Source organism: Pristiophorus japonicus, chromosome 2 (genome assembly GCF_044704955.1).
Source record: "Pristiophorus japonicus isolate sPriJap1 chromosome 2, sPriJap1.hap1, whole genome shotgun sequence".
Lineage (NCBI taxonomy): Eukaryota > Metazoa > Chordata > Chondrichthyes > Pristiophoridae > Pristiophorus > Pristiophorus japonicus.
Window position 1 is genome coordinate 92,986,971 of NC_091978.1, and position 14,498 is coordinate 93,001,468.

At 42.4% G+C, this 14,498-nt stretch overlaps 1 protein-coding gene across 2 annotated transcripts in view; it reads right to left on the minus strand.

Moving 5' to 3' along the window:
* The window catches only part of npr2 (natriuretic peptide receptor 2), a 255,740-nt gene that overhangs the window by 44,336 nt on the left and 196,906 nt on the right, over nucleotides 1–14,498 (minus strand). For both annotated transcript variants that reach the window (XM_070868404.1, XM_070868405.1), the window contains exons 14-16: nucleotides 10,074–10,229; nucleotides 8,706–8,874; nucleotides 4,474–4,620 (exon numbers count right to left, since the gene is read on the minus strand). In XM_070868404.1, the coding sequence (XP_070724505.1) occupies nucleotides 4,474–4,620; nucleotides 8,706–8,874; nucleotides 10,074–10,229 (472 nt within the window). The remainder of the gene's footprint in view (nucleotides 1–4,473; nucleotides 4,621–8,705; nucleotides 8,875–10,073; nucleotides 10,230–14,498) is intronic.

The following is a 14,498-nucleotide window of genomic DNA, read 5'->3' on the forward strand; positions in this document are numbered from 1 at the left end:
AGGCCATAAAATAAAATCACTACGGTTTATTTCTGGAGGGATAGAATTAAAAAGTTAGGAAGTTATGCTAAACCTGTACTGAACCTTGGTTAGACCACACTTAGAGCACTGCATGGAGTTCTGGTTGGCATATTAAAGAAAGACTTGGATTTATATAGCACCTTTCATGACCAACGGATGTCTCAAAGAGCTTTACAGCCAATTAAGTACTTTTGAAGTGTAGTCACTGTTGTTATGTAGGAAACCATGAGTTAGGTTAACTTATTATAAAAAAGGATAAAGGGCCACTGGAGAGGGTGCAGAGAAGATTTACAAGGATGATACCAGAAATGTAAAGGCATACATATCAGGAAAGGATGAACAGGCTGGGTCTCTTTTCACTTGAAAAAGAAGGCTGAGGGGTGACCGAAAAGAGGTCTTTAAAATTATGAAAGATTTTGATAGAGTGGATATAAAGAGAATGTTTCTGCTTGTGGGGAAGAGCATAAATAGAGGTATCAATATATGATAGTCACCAAGAAATCCAATAGGGAATTCAGAAGAAACTTCTGTACCCAAAGAATGATGAAAATGTGGAACTCGCTACTACAGGGAGCAGTTGAAGCAAATAGTATAGATGCATTTAAGGGGAGGCTGGACAAGCATATGAGAGAGAAGGGAATAGAGGATTACGCTGATAGATTTAGATAAGGAAGGACGGGAGGAGGCTCAAGTGGAGCATAAACGCCCGCATGGACTGGTTGAGCCGAATGGCCTGTTTCTGTGCTGTATATCCTATGTAATCCTATGTAATTCTATATAAACTTAATTATGACTAAACTGCAAATAAATTAAAATTCAAACATCATACTTAGGTTGTCTTTCTTTCATCTACTTTTCAAATGAATGAGGTCTTCAAAACAAAGGAGGACCGAGCTGGAAAATGTTTCTTCTCCTGAAGTCAGGAAAAGCACAGTGCAGATGTCGGGTACAACTCTACTTGCTTTGCTCTGACAACATGTCTCAAGTGAAAATCCAGAGAGCAGCCCTTCCCCCTGCATCAAATCAAAATTTGCATTCCTATCCTCAGCCCTTAAGGCCTTATTTGAGTAGGATTGGAGAAATAAAACCCATTATTGCTGAGTCAGGACTTATTTTGTGCCGTGGACTCATGTTCCTGCCCAAATCCATTTTACTTGTGATTTAGTTGCTGTAAGTGAAGAGTGCTTTTGCCTGTCTTGAATTGATCCAGATCCTCGATGTAGAAGATATTCAAACATATCCCATGCACTAGTTATAACCCTACAATTGTGTACATGTTCAGCAGTTTTAGCTTCACAGCGATATAAGATGTGTGGTATAATAAATTTTGCCCAAACTCACTTTGAGGTATGCCTCACACCAATTAGGCTTTCACAAGCTGCAATCAGTTCAAAGCCGATTTGAAAAAGTTCTCAGGCAGCCTGACTGACTGCCTGGGAACTCTTGGGGGTCAAAATTGTCCCGCACCCTGTTTGGGGCAGTTACATTCTGGGCCCAAGACTTTTACCACCCAGGTCAGATGTCCCGCCCCTGGCATGCAATTGGACTTTGTGCCTCTCAAACAAGGCAGAGTGCTGTTTCAGGTGCTCCGCCTCATTGGAGGGCGCTCCCGGGGCATCAGCGCAGTGCTGAGTTCAGCACTACACGGAAGTTCTGCATAATGGTGACGCGCTACAATGCTCCTCTCCTTCAATTAAAGGGGAGACCTGCTGTGCACTCTGCAGGTCCTTTGGTGGTCGCCATTGAGCCACCAGGGACACACTTGGCTGAGCCAGCGGCCCAGCACCCAAAAAGGAGTGCCGGGCTGCAGGATGGCGGCCCGGTCAAGGTGAAGGCCGCCATTGTCAGGCCATCCAAAGGGTTGGCCAACAAAATAAAATCGCAGCCCGGGCCACACACAGCCATCCCTTTATGGGGCTCTCCGGGTGGATGTCAGCATCTCACGAAGCTGGCGCTGACACCGGCCCACAGGCTGCAAAAGGGTCAGCGTGCATGGCCATGATGTCATCGCCTGTTGTGCGCCAGCCCGGGATTCTAACCGTGGGGTGTGACGCTACTGGCAAATCACCCAAAAATCTCAGGGACAATTTCGCCTAAGGCTCTACATCCACCCTACCCCGGCCGAAAGGGAAAATGCCTAGCTGGGCGCAATAAAGGGGCAATTTTGGCTCCCAAGATTAATTTTTCACCTTTTTAGTGTTATCAACCCAAGCTGTCCTTTTAGCTCACTGGTAGCATTAAAAATTAAATAGTGTTTGGATACTGTGAGTAAAATAATGAAACAACTTGCATTTCATAGAATTATAGAATCATAGAAAAATTATGACATAGAACGAGACCATTCGGCCCATCGTGTCCATGCCGGTATCAAGACCACAAAAGTAGAAAACCCACGGGAGATAGCAAGCAGAAGGGACTGGCCAAACTGCCATCCAGTCCGATATATAAAACGTCAGCCCTATAAGGCACGAATATTTCAAAGAACTCCAATGATAGCCCAGTTTTACCACTTCACACAACAACAACTTGTATTTATATAGCACCTTCAACATAGTAAAGCACCCCAAGGTGGTTCACAGGAGTGTTATGAAACACAATTTGACACTGAATCACGTAAGGAGATATTAGGGCAGATGTCCAAAAGCTTGGTCAAAGAGATAAGTTTTAAGGAATGTCTTAAAGGAGGAAAGAGAGGTCGGGATGCAGAGAAGTTTAGGGAGGGAATTCCAGTGCTTAGGGCCTTGGCAGCTGAAGGAGCGATTAAAATCGGGGTGCCTAAGAGGCCAGAATTGGAAGAGCGCAGATATCTCGGAGATTTGTGGGACTGGAGGAGATTACAGAGCTAGGGAGGGGCGAGGCCATTAGAGATTTGAAAACAAGGATGTGCATTTTAAAATCGAGACGTTGCTTAACTGGGAGCCAATGGAGGTCACTGTGCACAAGGGTGATGAGTGAATGGGACTTGGTGCGAGTAAGGACATGGGCGGCTGAGTTTTAGATGAGCTCAAAGTTTACGGAGGGTAGAATGTGGGAGGCCTGCCAGGAGTGCATTGGATTAGTCAAGTGTATCGGTAACAAAGGCATTGATGAGGGTTTCAGCAGCAGATGAGCTGAGGCAGGGGCAGAGTTGGGCGATGTTACGGAGGTGGAAATAGGCAGTCTTAATGATGTGGCCAGAAGCTCATCTCGGGGTCAATTATGACACCGAGGTTGTGAACAGTCTGCTTCAGCCTCAGACAGTTGCCAGGATGGAGTCAGTGGCCTGGGAACCTAGTTTGAGGCAGGGACCAAAGACAATGGCTTCGGTCTTCCCAATATTTAGTTAACAAACTACCAAACAGAAAATAAGAAAGAAACAGCAAAAGACAGAGAAAATTAAAAAAGGCAGCTTTTATGCTCTCCATCCCACTCTATGTATATATGATGTATATGACATCTTGCTGTTTAACATTGCTTGCAAAGTGCTGTATGGAATACATGCATCTGCATATTATACACGATGATCATGTCTCTTCAGACACTTTTTGCGGAAACTGACAGAGATACTTTGAGACTCTGTCCGTTACTGCCCATAACTGACCGCTACTGTCACTGGAGGTACCAAGCCTGTGCAGTATAGTATTGGATGAAAAAAATTGAAGAAACTTTTGAAGAAATGGCTGAGATACACTTACCTTTATATCACTGTGTCCTATTGGTGGCCTCAAGTATACCTTTTACCATCTAACAACTCTACATGCCCATTTTACATGGATGTAATTTACATTTGATGTCCTGTACACCAAAATAGTGGGAAATGGTGTGCAGGATGAACGTGCTTCCAAATGAATACTGAAATGAAGTGGCCACCTGTTTAAGGTGGGTCATTTCACCACTATTGGTACCGTGTTGGGTCACAGATTAGTGGAGTTCTGATGGGGCAGAATAGACACCCAGTTTCTGCTCCCAGATACCCATTTTGCAGGAGGCCAGCCGCAGAAAATATAGACCACAGAATTATGGTTGCATAATTCCACTTCAGCAGCAACTTATGTAGTATGGGATTTCATATTTAATCGACCAAAAATAGCCTAGAGCAACCCACAAGCTATAAGAGTTTGATGTAATACTCATGCACTCTAGTTTAGCATCACATAAATTTTTATAAACACCACCGTACATTTGCTATATAATTAACTGTAAGTGTCACTTACATCCTGCTTTTATTATTTCTCAAGCCTTCTAACTTGTGTAAGGTATTTGTTAGAATTTAAAAGCAGCAATATTTACATGCAGATTTGTGATTTGGTGAGTATGATTTCAGTACTCTCTCCGTTAGAAGGTTCACTTATACCTTTTAATTTCTCCTCAATTATAATAGCACAATGTTACTTTAGAAACATTTATTAATCCCTTCGATAGTTTAGGAGCTTTTGGTGTCTCAATGATGATAAGCATGACATTTAGACTTACTGAGGTAAAATTTGATAGAGTAGATTTTCTGCTTTTCTCTTTTCTTCAAGATAGGCTTGCGTTCTTTCTTCTACAAGCTTCTCCAAGTTATTGGCATACTGTTCCATTCTTGACAGCAAGTTGTCCAAGATACTACTGCTGCCCTCCCTAAAAAGGGCAAATACAAAGAAAGATCAATGTCACACCAGTGTTCAGGTAAAAGTCAGTTTGACCTTTTTAGCAATGTGATTAGATATAAACCTAAGTTCAGTTATTTATATAATTTCAAACAATATCCCCACATACTAGAAGACATAAACACAAGCAACATTGTGTTTACTGCTGCATTTACTGCAGCAGGCCACCGAGGAGGGAGACCATTCAGCCAGGGATAGGGGCAGCGTGCTTCGGTCCCTCCCACACAGCCTGCAGCACACTCTCACAGATTCTGGAGCGAGGAGCTACTGCGCATGCGCACACACACTAGCGCACATGTGCAGAGGTCCCGGCACTGTTTTCAGCCTGGCTCCATCCCTGAATTCAGTGGCCACGCTATGCCACCATCGAGGAGAGGCTGGGGAGCGGCCAAACTCGGCCCAAAGATTTTTGGAGCACTTCGAGGCGGACAAAATCGGCGCACCGCTGGTGAGTACGCCAGAATTCTGTACTGGCCAAATTCTACCCCAATGAGTGTCAGGCTCTCTGCAACCAGTGAATGCTGGACTGTGAAATAAATATATTTCTTCAAATGTAGGCTCCGTACTGGAATCATTCAGATCAGCGTAACAACCCTCTGGAGTCAGTCTAGAGTTGCCAGCTAACTCACACCATAAACCATAAATATTTTTGGTACATTGGCCCTGAAATCCCGGCCTCCCCGGGTCTGTATGGAATGCATACGGACCCGGGAAGGCATCGCAAAAGTCACTGCAAAACCATCTTTTCTGATCTGTCAAATTTCTGGTTTAACAGATTGCATGCATCTCGGGGAGAAGGACAATCCCACGTCAGAGATTGGGCTATTTGCCCATCTCTTGCCCAGCGAATGTCCTTAAAATTCTTGTGCCTGGTAAAGCAGGCGTATAGCCTACTTTTACCAGCATAAGAGTTTAAAAACATATGAAAAACATATAAAAATAAAATTTTAAAATACATGTTAAAAACCCTGCCCACTCAGGTAATTTTATTTTAAACCATAATTAAAACTTAAAAAAAAAATCGACAAGTATTTTTTTTCTCAAAAACATTTCTATCAACTTTAATTTCTATAATGTATTTATGTGAGGTGTTTTTTCAATGTTTTATGTAGTGTTTGGGTGTTTGGAGGTGTTTCTCATTCCTAGTAATAGTAGTTTCGGACTTACGAAACTCCTATTGTTATGAATTGAGAAAATACTTTACTGTGATTGGGTGTCCAGGCCCACGTGACTCCTATGGACGTCCCAACATGAACGTGCTCTGTTGCGCAAGAAAAGGTGGCCTCAGGCCCAGGATCTCTGGTGAGCGTTCGACCAAAAGGTAGGTGCGCATCTTTTCTCCGATTTTTAGTCAAACGCCCGCGGGAAAAAGAAACCGGGATTTCAGGGCCATTAACTCTTACCTTACTTTGAGTTTATTCTATAAGGAAGCACTGCTTTCACAAAAAATACCTGATAAACCATTTCTGTCTATAAACATAGGGACAAGAGTACGCCATTCAGTCCTTCAAGCCTGTTCCGACATTCAGGTAGATCATGGCTGAGCTGTATCTTAACTCCATTTACCCAACGTTGCTTGCTATCCCTTGATGCCCTTATCTAGCAAAATTTATCTATCTCAGAATTCCAGATAACCACTACCGGTTGTGTTAAAAAAATGCTTTCTGATTTCACTCCTAAATTTAACGTGGCAATCTGTGCATATTTATGGGAATTAAAAGATATATAGAAGCCAGATTAGGGGCCGTGCTGGTCTGAACACTTGATTCATGCTCTGTATGGATTTTACAGCTAGGGTATTGGTGAGGCCGCACCTGGAGTACTGCGTGCAGTTTTGGTCACCTTAAGGAAGGATATACTAGCTTTGAAGGGGGTACAGAGACGATTCACTAGGCTGATTCCGGAGATGAGGGGGTTACCTTATGATGATAGATTGAGTAGACTGGGTCTTTACTTGTTGGAGTTCAGAAGGATGAGGGGTGATCTTATCGAAACATTTAAAATAATGAAAGGGATAGACAAGATAGAGGCAGAGAGGTTGTTTCCACTGGTCGGGGAGACTAGAACTAGGGGGCACAGCCTCAAAATACGGGGGAGCCAATTTAAAACCGAGTTGAGAAGGAATTTCTTCTCCCAGAGGGTTGTGAATCTGTTGGAAGCAGTTGAGGCTAGCTCATTGAATGTATTCAAGTCACAGATAGATAGATTTTTAATCAATAAGGGAATTAAGGGTTATGGGGAGCGGGCGGGTAAGTGAAGCTGAGTCCACGGCCAGATCAGCCATGATCTTGTTGAATGGCGGAGTAGGCTCGAGGGGCTAGATGGCCTACTCCTGTTCCTAATTCTTATGTTCTTATGTTCTTTTGTTCTTACTAAATTGACTAAGTAATGTGATTTATTGCATAATTTCTTTTTAAGTATGTTGGGTATTATTCTTCTATTTGAAAGCCTTGAGATGAAATGTCAGTGGAAAATCTTATTTCTTTACAGACTAGTGATAAAGTAAAGAATAAATTTGAGTAATGTGTAAGCATGGCTTGATAAATTTAAGCACAAGCTCCGGCATTAGTGCACTCATGCCAATTCAAGCAAATTTGCAATTAATACAATCCTTAGTTTCATATTATTTACACTGACACTGTTATTTTCGACCCATTTAGACTTTTGAACAAAAGTCCCCAACGCTGAATATTTGATTCAACGAACTTCCAACCTCACATAAGGTGGCTCAAAATGTCATTTTCTTTAGACTAAAACCTTAACCTGTGTAAAAATGAATCAGTATGTGTCCTTTTGATGTTTTATTTGGCAGGGGAAGGTAATATGCTGCAAACCCTGAAGTATTTGGGCACTCATGTGCGGGTAGGGAGGGGACAGCATTTGGATACAGTATGTGCAATTTAAAATTTGCTGTCTTTGCCTCCACACAAAATGCACCTTAATGAAAGAACTCAGAAGTGGTGCTCTTAGGGTTAAGGCCCATAAATAGAGATAACTCTTCATTGGCATTGGTATTTCACTTCTTCCTTGCTTAGGTAGGCTCCCTTTAAAAGCGTCTCTGTCATTCTAATACTAAACATTTGATGCAACGAAAGGGTAAGTCCAGAGATCCAGTGCTCCCAATGCAGAACTGCCCTCAAAGGGAGCACAGATCAGAGCTTATTTGTGACAGTGTTGTAGTTATGCCCCAGGCTCCTTTTGAGGACAGCTTTCAATGGAGCGGGGTGGGCCTCAGGAATTTTCAAGGCCATTGATCCTTTGCTGGGGAACAGTACCGCAGGCACCAGCTCTCCCAACTCAGTATTGTCCATTTGTGATCCTTGTCAGTAAGTACTGATAGACTATTCACCCGTGTGGGGAGGAGGTGGTTGGAATCACAGTCGAGCCTGATGCTATGCTCACCTGACATCCACAGATGCAGATTTCCAGCAAAAATAGCTAGCTAGACATCAGGAGCAGAATTCCTGTCTTGTTTTCTTCTCCCTAAACCAACAGAGTCCAATTGTAATGTCCCTTCCACCATTTGTGGCGCTCAGTTGCTCACTGAATACATTTGCTGAGGCATCAAAGGAACCTTAAAACCTTGATAACTTTGACAATTAATATGTCCACATAAAGCAAGCAAGAAAAAAATAATTCTCTTCTAAATGTCAGATGGTAGCACATTTCCATTTTATACAATTCCAGACATTGCACTCAAAAACTGGACAGCCTGGTGGTGACCTCACTTTACAGGCTAGCTGAAGATGCCTATGTGCCGAAACCATTGTGATGCTGTAAGTTTCCAAAACTGTCTAATGTTTACTATAGGTTTCCAGACACTTTTTCAGGTTTTGAAGGCTACGTGCGATCATATTTCCTCTGAGTTAGACCATGAGGATTGTGTACATGATGCTAGTAATTATCACATTAAACCAGAATACGGTTGTGTGCTCTAAAGCTGGAGCTATTTGAGTGCTGGAAGAAATGCTGCCTTTGCTGAGTCACAAAAGTCAGTTTTGGCTGTCGATGGAGATATAAGCATTATTGAAATGAAGCTGTGTACTTTTGACTTACTTATTGAATCTTCTAATCAGAATCTTAATTTGATTAAAATCAGGTCTTTCAGCAATATCTTCAGCCCAGCATCTCTCCATGAAGTTTCCCAGCTCTTCACTGTGACAGTTGATGTCTGTTGTGGGCCTGAAGTAAGGCTTCTGACCATTTCTGACCTTCTGAACAATTTCTGAAAAGGTTAAGGTTTGCAGTGAAAACTGTTAAAACATTTTTGTAATGTAATAAAGTGCAGAATAATATTAAACTGTAGTGAAGGGGCAGCGATCAGTCTCAGTACTGTTTACAACCAATGACATATGGAAGGTTCACAATTAGCTTGAAAAGAGAACAATTAAAACAACATGATAGCACAGAAGTCATTTCGGTATTTTATTTATTGTTAGATAATAGCAGATCAAATTAAATGGATTTATTCCATCTAAGTTGGTTTGTCTCTTATCCATGGAAGCAATACATTAAAAAAAAACATTTTCATTCAATAACCTAGGGTGGATTGCTAATATTTTAGACTGGGGTTTTCTCTACTTTTGAAGTGCTTTTTTGTAACTTTTTCTATTTGTGAAACATAAGTTAACTATATTTATATAAGTTTACATGTCCCACTTACCTTTAGCAGCTTGGTTTCATAGGTTTTCCTCATTTGAATATGAATGGTGAATGGTGAGCTACAAACATAGCCCAGTACTCACAGCCAGCAGTTGGGAAGATTTCTGTAGAGCCCGGAGGAACATTCATGCTCCTCCTGGCCCCACAAAGATCTCTGAAAAAACTTTTACTCACCTCGGCGAGGTTGGGGTGCAGGAGCGGCGAGTGATTGTGGAGCGACGTGACCGAGGCCCAGGAGAGGCGTGAGTTTAGAGCCAGAAGAGGCATAGGCCCAGGGGCAGCACAGGCCAGCCTACACTGTGATTGTGCACACACTAGGTCTGTGCAGCAGAGCTGGTATCCAGTTGTCTTGGTTAATCCTTGTCACTGGACCAAGACCTAGCTCTGTCAAGCCCGCGTAGTGGCTGGTGTGCAACGGCCACCACACGTTAAAAAAATCCACGCACAGGCATCTTCCACCCTTCAGGATGTAATTTGGGACCTGTAATATTAGGTCCTTCACTGAAACACCTGTGAACTCATCCCTTTTTGGCGTGGAAGCAAGTCATCCTCGATACGAGGGACCGCGTATGATGACTTGCCGAGTACAACTAATTCAGCACAGGCTAGTGTACGAAGTTGGGACCTTTGCTCTTTGTGCTTCAGTACCACATCATGTAATGTATTTATCCATAAAGTCTTCAGGAGAGCTACCAGATATGTTGTAACTGCTTTGCTGGATATAACAAGAGAGGAGGTGCATTCTAAAAGATGAAAAATTACCTTTTGGACTGAGATCCATTCCTTCTATGTAAAATGGACCATTTCTTAAGGCAATCTCTTGAAGAATAATGCTAAAACTGTATACGTCTCCTTTCTGGGTACCTTGAGGAGGTGCTCGTCCCCATCTTATTAATTCTGGAGCCGTCCAAAGTTTTTCTGTTGCAAAGATAAAGCATACACTTAATAATTTTTCACTCCCTCCACAGTTATAGGTAAAAATGTATAGCATACATACACACCTAATAAAAGCAAGCACTTCTCTCATGTTTGAAGCTCTACGGCTCAGTTGTGTCTCATGTGGGTTGTGCATGCTTAAAGTGGGCAAACTGCATGCCCAAGATAACAGAGGAGCAGATATCGGAGAGCAGGACAAGTCATGCTGGTGATCAAGAAGCCAATCTTCATTTGTCCAGTGAGCTCAGGTGGCTATCTCAGCTGTATGAATGGAGCACTTTTCTCATATAAATTCAATTCCTGCATGATACCCACATTCATGTTTTCTGTTATACAGACTGACTTGTACCTCAGGCTTTCATGAATGATCCTTACCACATAGTCTGCATGTAAAAAATTCAGGAGCATCTTATGGAAGACAGGATCATGTAAGAAACTTTCTGTATCTCTCGTGACTAGAAGCTTATTCTGTATCCTGCATGTTTGGTGGGGAGGGGGGCAAGGGTGGTTGTGAGGACAGAGGGGAGAGGGGGGAGGGGGGAGGTTGAAGGACTTTATAGTTATAAATATATTGTACAATTTAACAGCTATCATTGAGCACATAGAGCCATGGCTAACCCACGATGTCACCAACATCAATATGAAAACGATCTAGCATCACAATGTTGTAATCCTGTGTATTTAAGATTTCAGAGTGAACAGAATAGCGGCGGTTTTATTTATTTGTGCTCCTGGTGTGAAGCTTTAGAATTGGGCACATGACATGCATGGTTTTCCATTACTTCCTGATGTGCAGTCCTGGTACACAAAATTCCACACCTGGTGCATGATTTCACAAAATTATCCCTAAAGAGTTATGGCGGGGCACCCTGTAGGTCCACATCCTGTGATATAGACTGGTAGGGTGCAGGTTTGTATTGGTGATGGTGAGGTCCCAATCCTGTAATAACTGAATAGCATCAGGTTGATCCAAGCCACTGACTGCCAGCTGTTTAAAGTGCCAAATACTTCCAGGCACGTTTTCCTCCAGTTGGCAATGTGAGTCAAAAAGGTGATCTAAGTTTAGAGAAACCTGTTTAATATGTGCACAGACTTTTTAGTTTGTATTAGTAACCACAGGAAAATATGTCTTCATTTAACTTGCTTAACCTTTTGGCCAGGGAATGGTGCATACTGTGAGTAATACTAAAGAAGAGCATGTAGAAAAATGTTAAAAACTTGCAAAAACCAAAATGTACCTGCCAAATATATTGTACAAACAATCTCTATCTCACTCGCCATGAACTGCAGAGTTCTAAGATAGCTCAACCACACGACCCTGTGGCTGTCATTTAACATGTTTTATTTCATCATGATTATAAAGTATGATATATTTCTTATTCTTGTTCTCAAACCTATTTAATAAACTGACTTCATTCACATAATTACTGTGACAAAACAAACTTTCATTTTAATTACAATCACAACCTCTTTCTCAACCAGTAAAGTTTTAAAATTCCTTTACCTTTTATAGGGCTTGAAAACCCAGTGTAAGGCTCAGGAAAACAAACTCTGCGATTAACCTTTTTAAACATTCTGTATCAAATGCTTAAAACACAAAAGCTGTAAATACTGACTTCCTGTAAGGTGTAAGAATCTTGGAGACTCCTATTTAAAATGCGTATTGTTAATCTAGAGAAACCCCAATACAATGGAAACAAAACTAAACAGCAAAGGACAACTAAAAAAATGATAAAGAAAGAGAAGATAGCTTATGAGAGTAAACTAGCAAGAAATATAAAAATAGACAGTAAGAGCTTCTGCAGGTATATAAAAAGGAAGAGAGTAGCTAAAGTAAACGTTGGTCCCTTAGAAGATGAGACTGGGGAATTAATAATGGGAAACAGGGAAATGGCAGAGACACATTGAACAAATATTTTGTATCGGTCTTCACGGTAGAAGACATTAATTGATAATCAAGAAGCTATTGGCGGGCGGGGGGGGGGAACTGAAAACAATCACTATTACTAGAGATAAAATACGAGGCAAACTAATGGGACTAAAGATGGAGAAGTCCCCTGGACCTGATGACCTACATCCTAGGGTCTTAAAAGAAGTGGCTGCTGAGATAATGGATGCATTGATTGTAATCTACCAAAATTCCCTAAATTCTGGAGCAGTCCCAGCAGACTGGAAAACTGCAAATGTAACACCCCTATTTAAGAAAGGATGCAGACAGAAAGCATGAAACTATAGACCAGTTAGCCTAACATCTGTCATTAGGAAATTGCTGGAATCCCTCATTAAGGAAGTAACGGCAGGACATTTAGAAAATCATAATGCAGTCAAGCAGAGTCAGCATGCTTTTGTGAAAGGGAAATCATGTTTGACAAATTTGCTAGAGTTTTTGCAGGGTGGATAAGGGGGAACCAGTGGATGTTATGTATTTGGATTCCAGAAAATATTCGATAAGGTGCCACATAAAAGGTTACTGCACAAGATAAGAGCTCACGGGGTTGGGGGTAATATATTAGCATGGACAGAGGATTGGCTCACTAACAGAAAACAGAGAGTCGGGATAAATGGGTCATTTTCAGGTTGGCAAACTGTAATTAGTGGGGTGTCACAGGGATCAGTGCTGGGGCCTCAACTATTTACAATTTATATTAATGACTTGGATGAAGGGACAAAGTGTAACGTAGGCAAATTTGCTGATGATACAAAGATAGGTGGGAAAGCAAGTTGTGAGGAAGACCCAAGAAATCTATAAAGGGATATAGATAGGCTCAGTGAGTGGGCAAAAATTTGGCAGATGGAATATAATGTGAGAAAATGTGAGGTTATCCACTTTGGTAGAAAAATAAAAAAGCAAATTATTATTTAAATCGGGAGCGATTTACAAAAGGCTGCAGTACAGAGGGATCTGGGGGTTCTTGTACATGAAAAAGGTTAGCATGCAGATACAGCAAGTAATCAGGAAGGTAAATGGAATGTTGGCCTTTATTACAAGGGGGATGGAGTATAAAAGTAGGGAAGTCCTGTGCCAACTGTACCGGGTGTTGGTAAAACCACACCTGGAGTACTCCGTACCGTTTTGATCTCCTTATTTAAGGAAGGATATACTCGCATTGGAGGCAGTTCAGAGAAGGTTCACGAGGTTAATTCCTGATATGACGGGGTTGTCCTATGAAGAAAGGTTGAGCAGGTTGGGCCTATACTCATTGGAGTTTAGAAGAATGGGATGTGCTCGTACTGAAAAATATAACATTCTGAGGGGGCTTGACAGGGTAGATGCAAAGAGAATGTTTCACCTCATGGGGGAATCTAGAACTAGGGGGCATAGCTTCAGAATAAGAGACACCCATAGAAATAAGGAGGAATTTCTTCTCTCAAAGGGTCATGAATCTTTGGAATTCTCTGCCCCAGAGAGCTGTGGAGGCTGGGGGCCCGAACTTGGTGAAAGCCAACGCCTGATCAAGTGCCGCCCAAAGGAGTGCTGAGAGACCGGGCAGTACTATGCCAGGAAGAGTCCTCTAAAAGGGATGGCAGTCCCGTCTGGCGGCAAGATAACAACTTACACTGTCAATCTAGGTGGCAGCGGGCGGGAGCTCCCAATTTTGGCGGCAAATGCGATCCTCGCCAAAGTGCTGCTGAGAATTGAGTCGGGCCCAGGGAGGGGGGGAACACTTAAAAATAAAAATTTTCACAAAAAAACACTGGAAAGCTTCAGGGGACCCCATACTCATAAATCGCTGACAAAAAAATTTAAAAGAAGTTCACTAACCTTTTTTTGCAGGTCTTCTTACTTACTGTTGGGGTTAGACCTGCCTTTATGCAGCGGTCCTTCCCCCTGCTGCCACCGACTCCCGCCCGCACCAATATGGCAGCTCGGCGGATGGGAGGTCACTTACATGACTTGCTCACCAGCGGCAGTCAGTGGGCAGTTCCCAACAGTACTCCCCTCCCGCCGGCGGGAGACCAAGAGGAATCTGTCTCCGTGGGGAGACCGCCCAAAAAACTCGTCAGTAGCCGGCGGTAAGGCCTCTAAGTTTGGGTCCTGAGTCTTTGAATATACTTGAGGTAGCGATAAACAGATTTTTGAATGGTAAGGGAGTCAAGAGTTATGGGGAGCAGGCGGGGAAGTGAAGTTGAGGCCAAGATCAGATCAGCCATGGCGGAGCAGGCTCCAGGGGTCAAATGACCCATTCCTACTCCTATTTCCTATTTCTTATGTTCTTAATGCTTTTGTGGACATGTAAACACTGATACTGA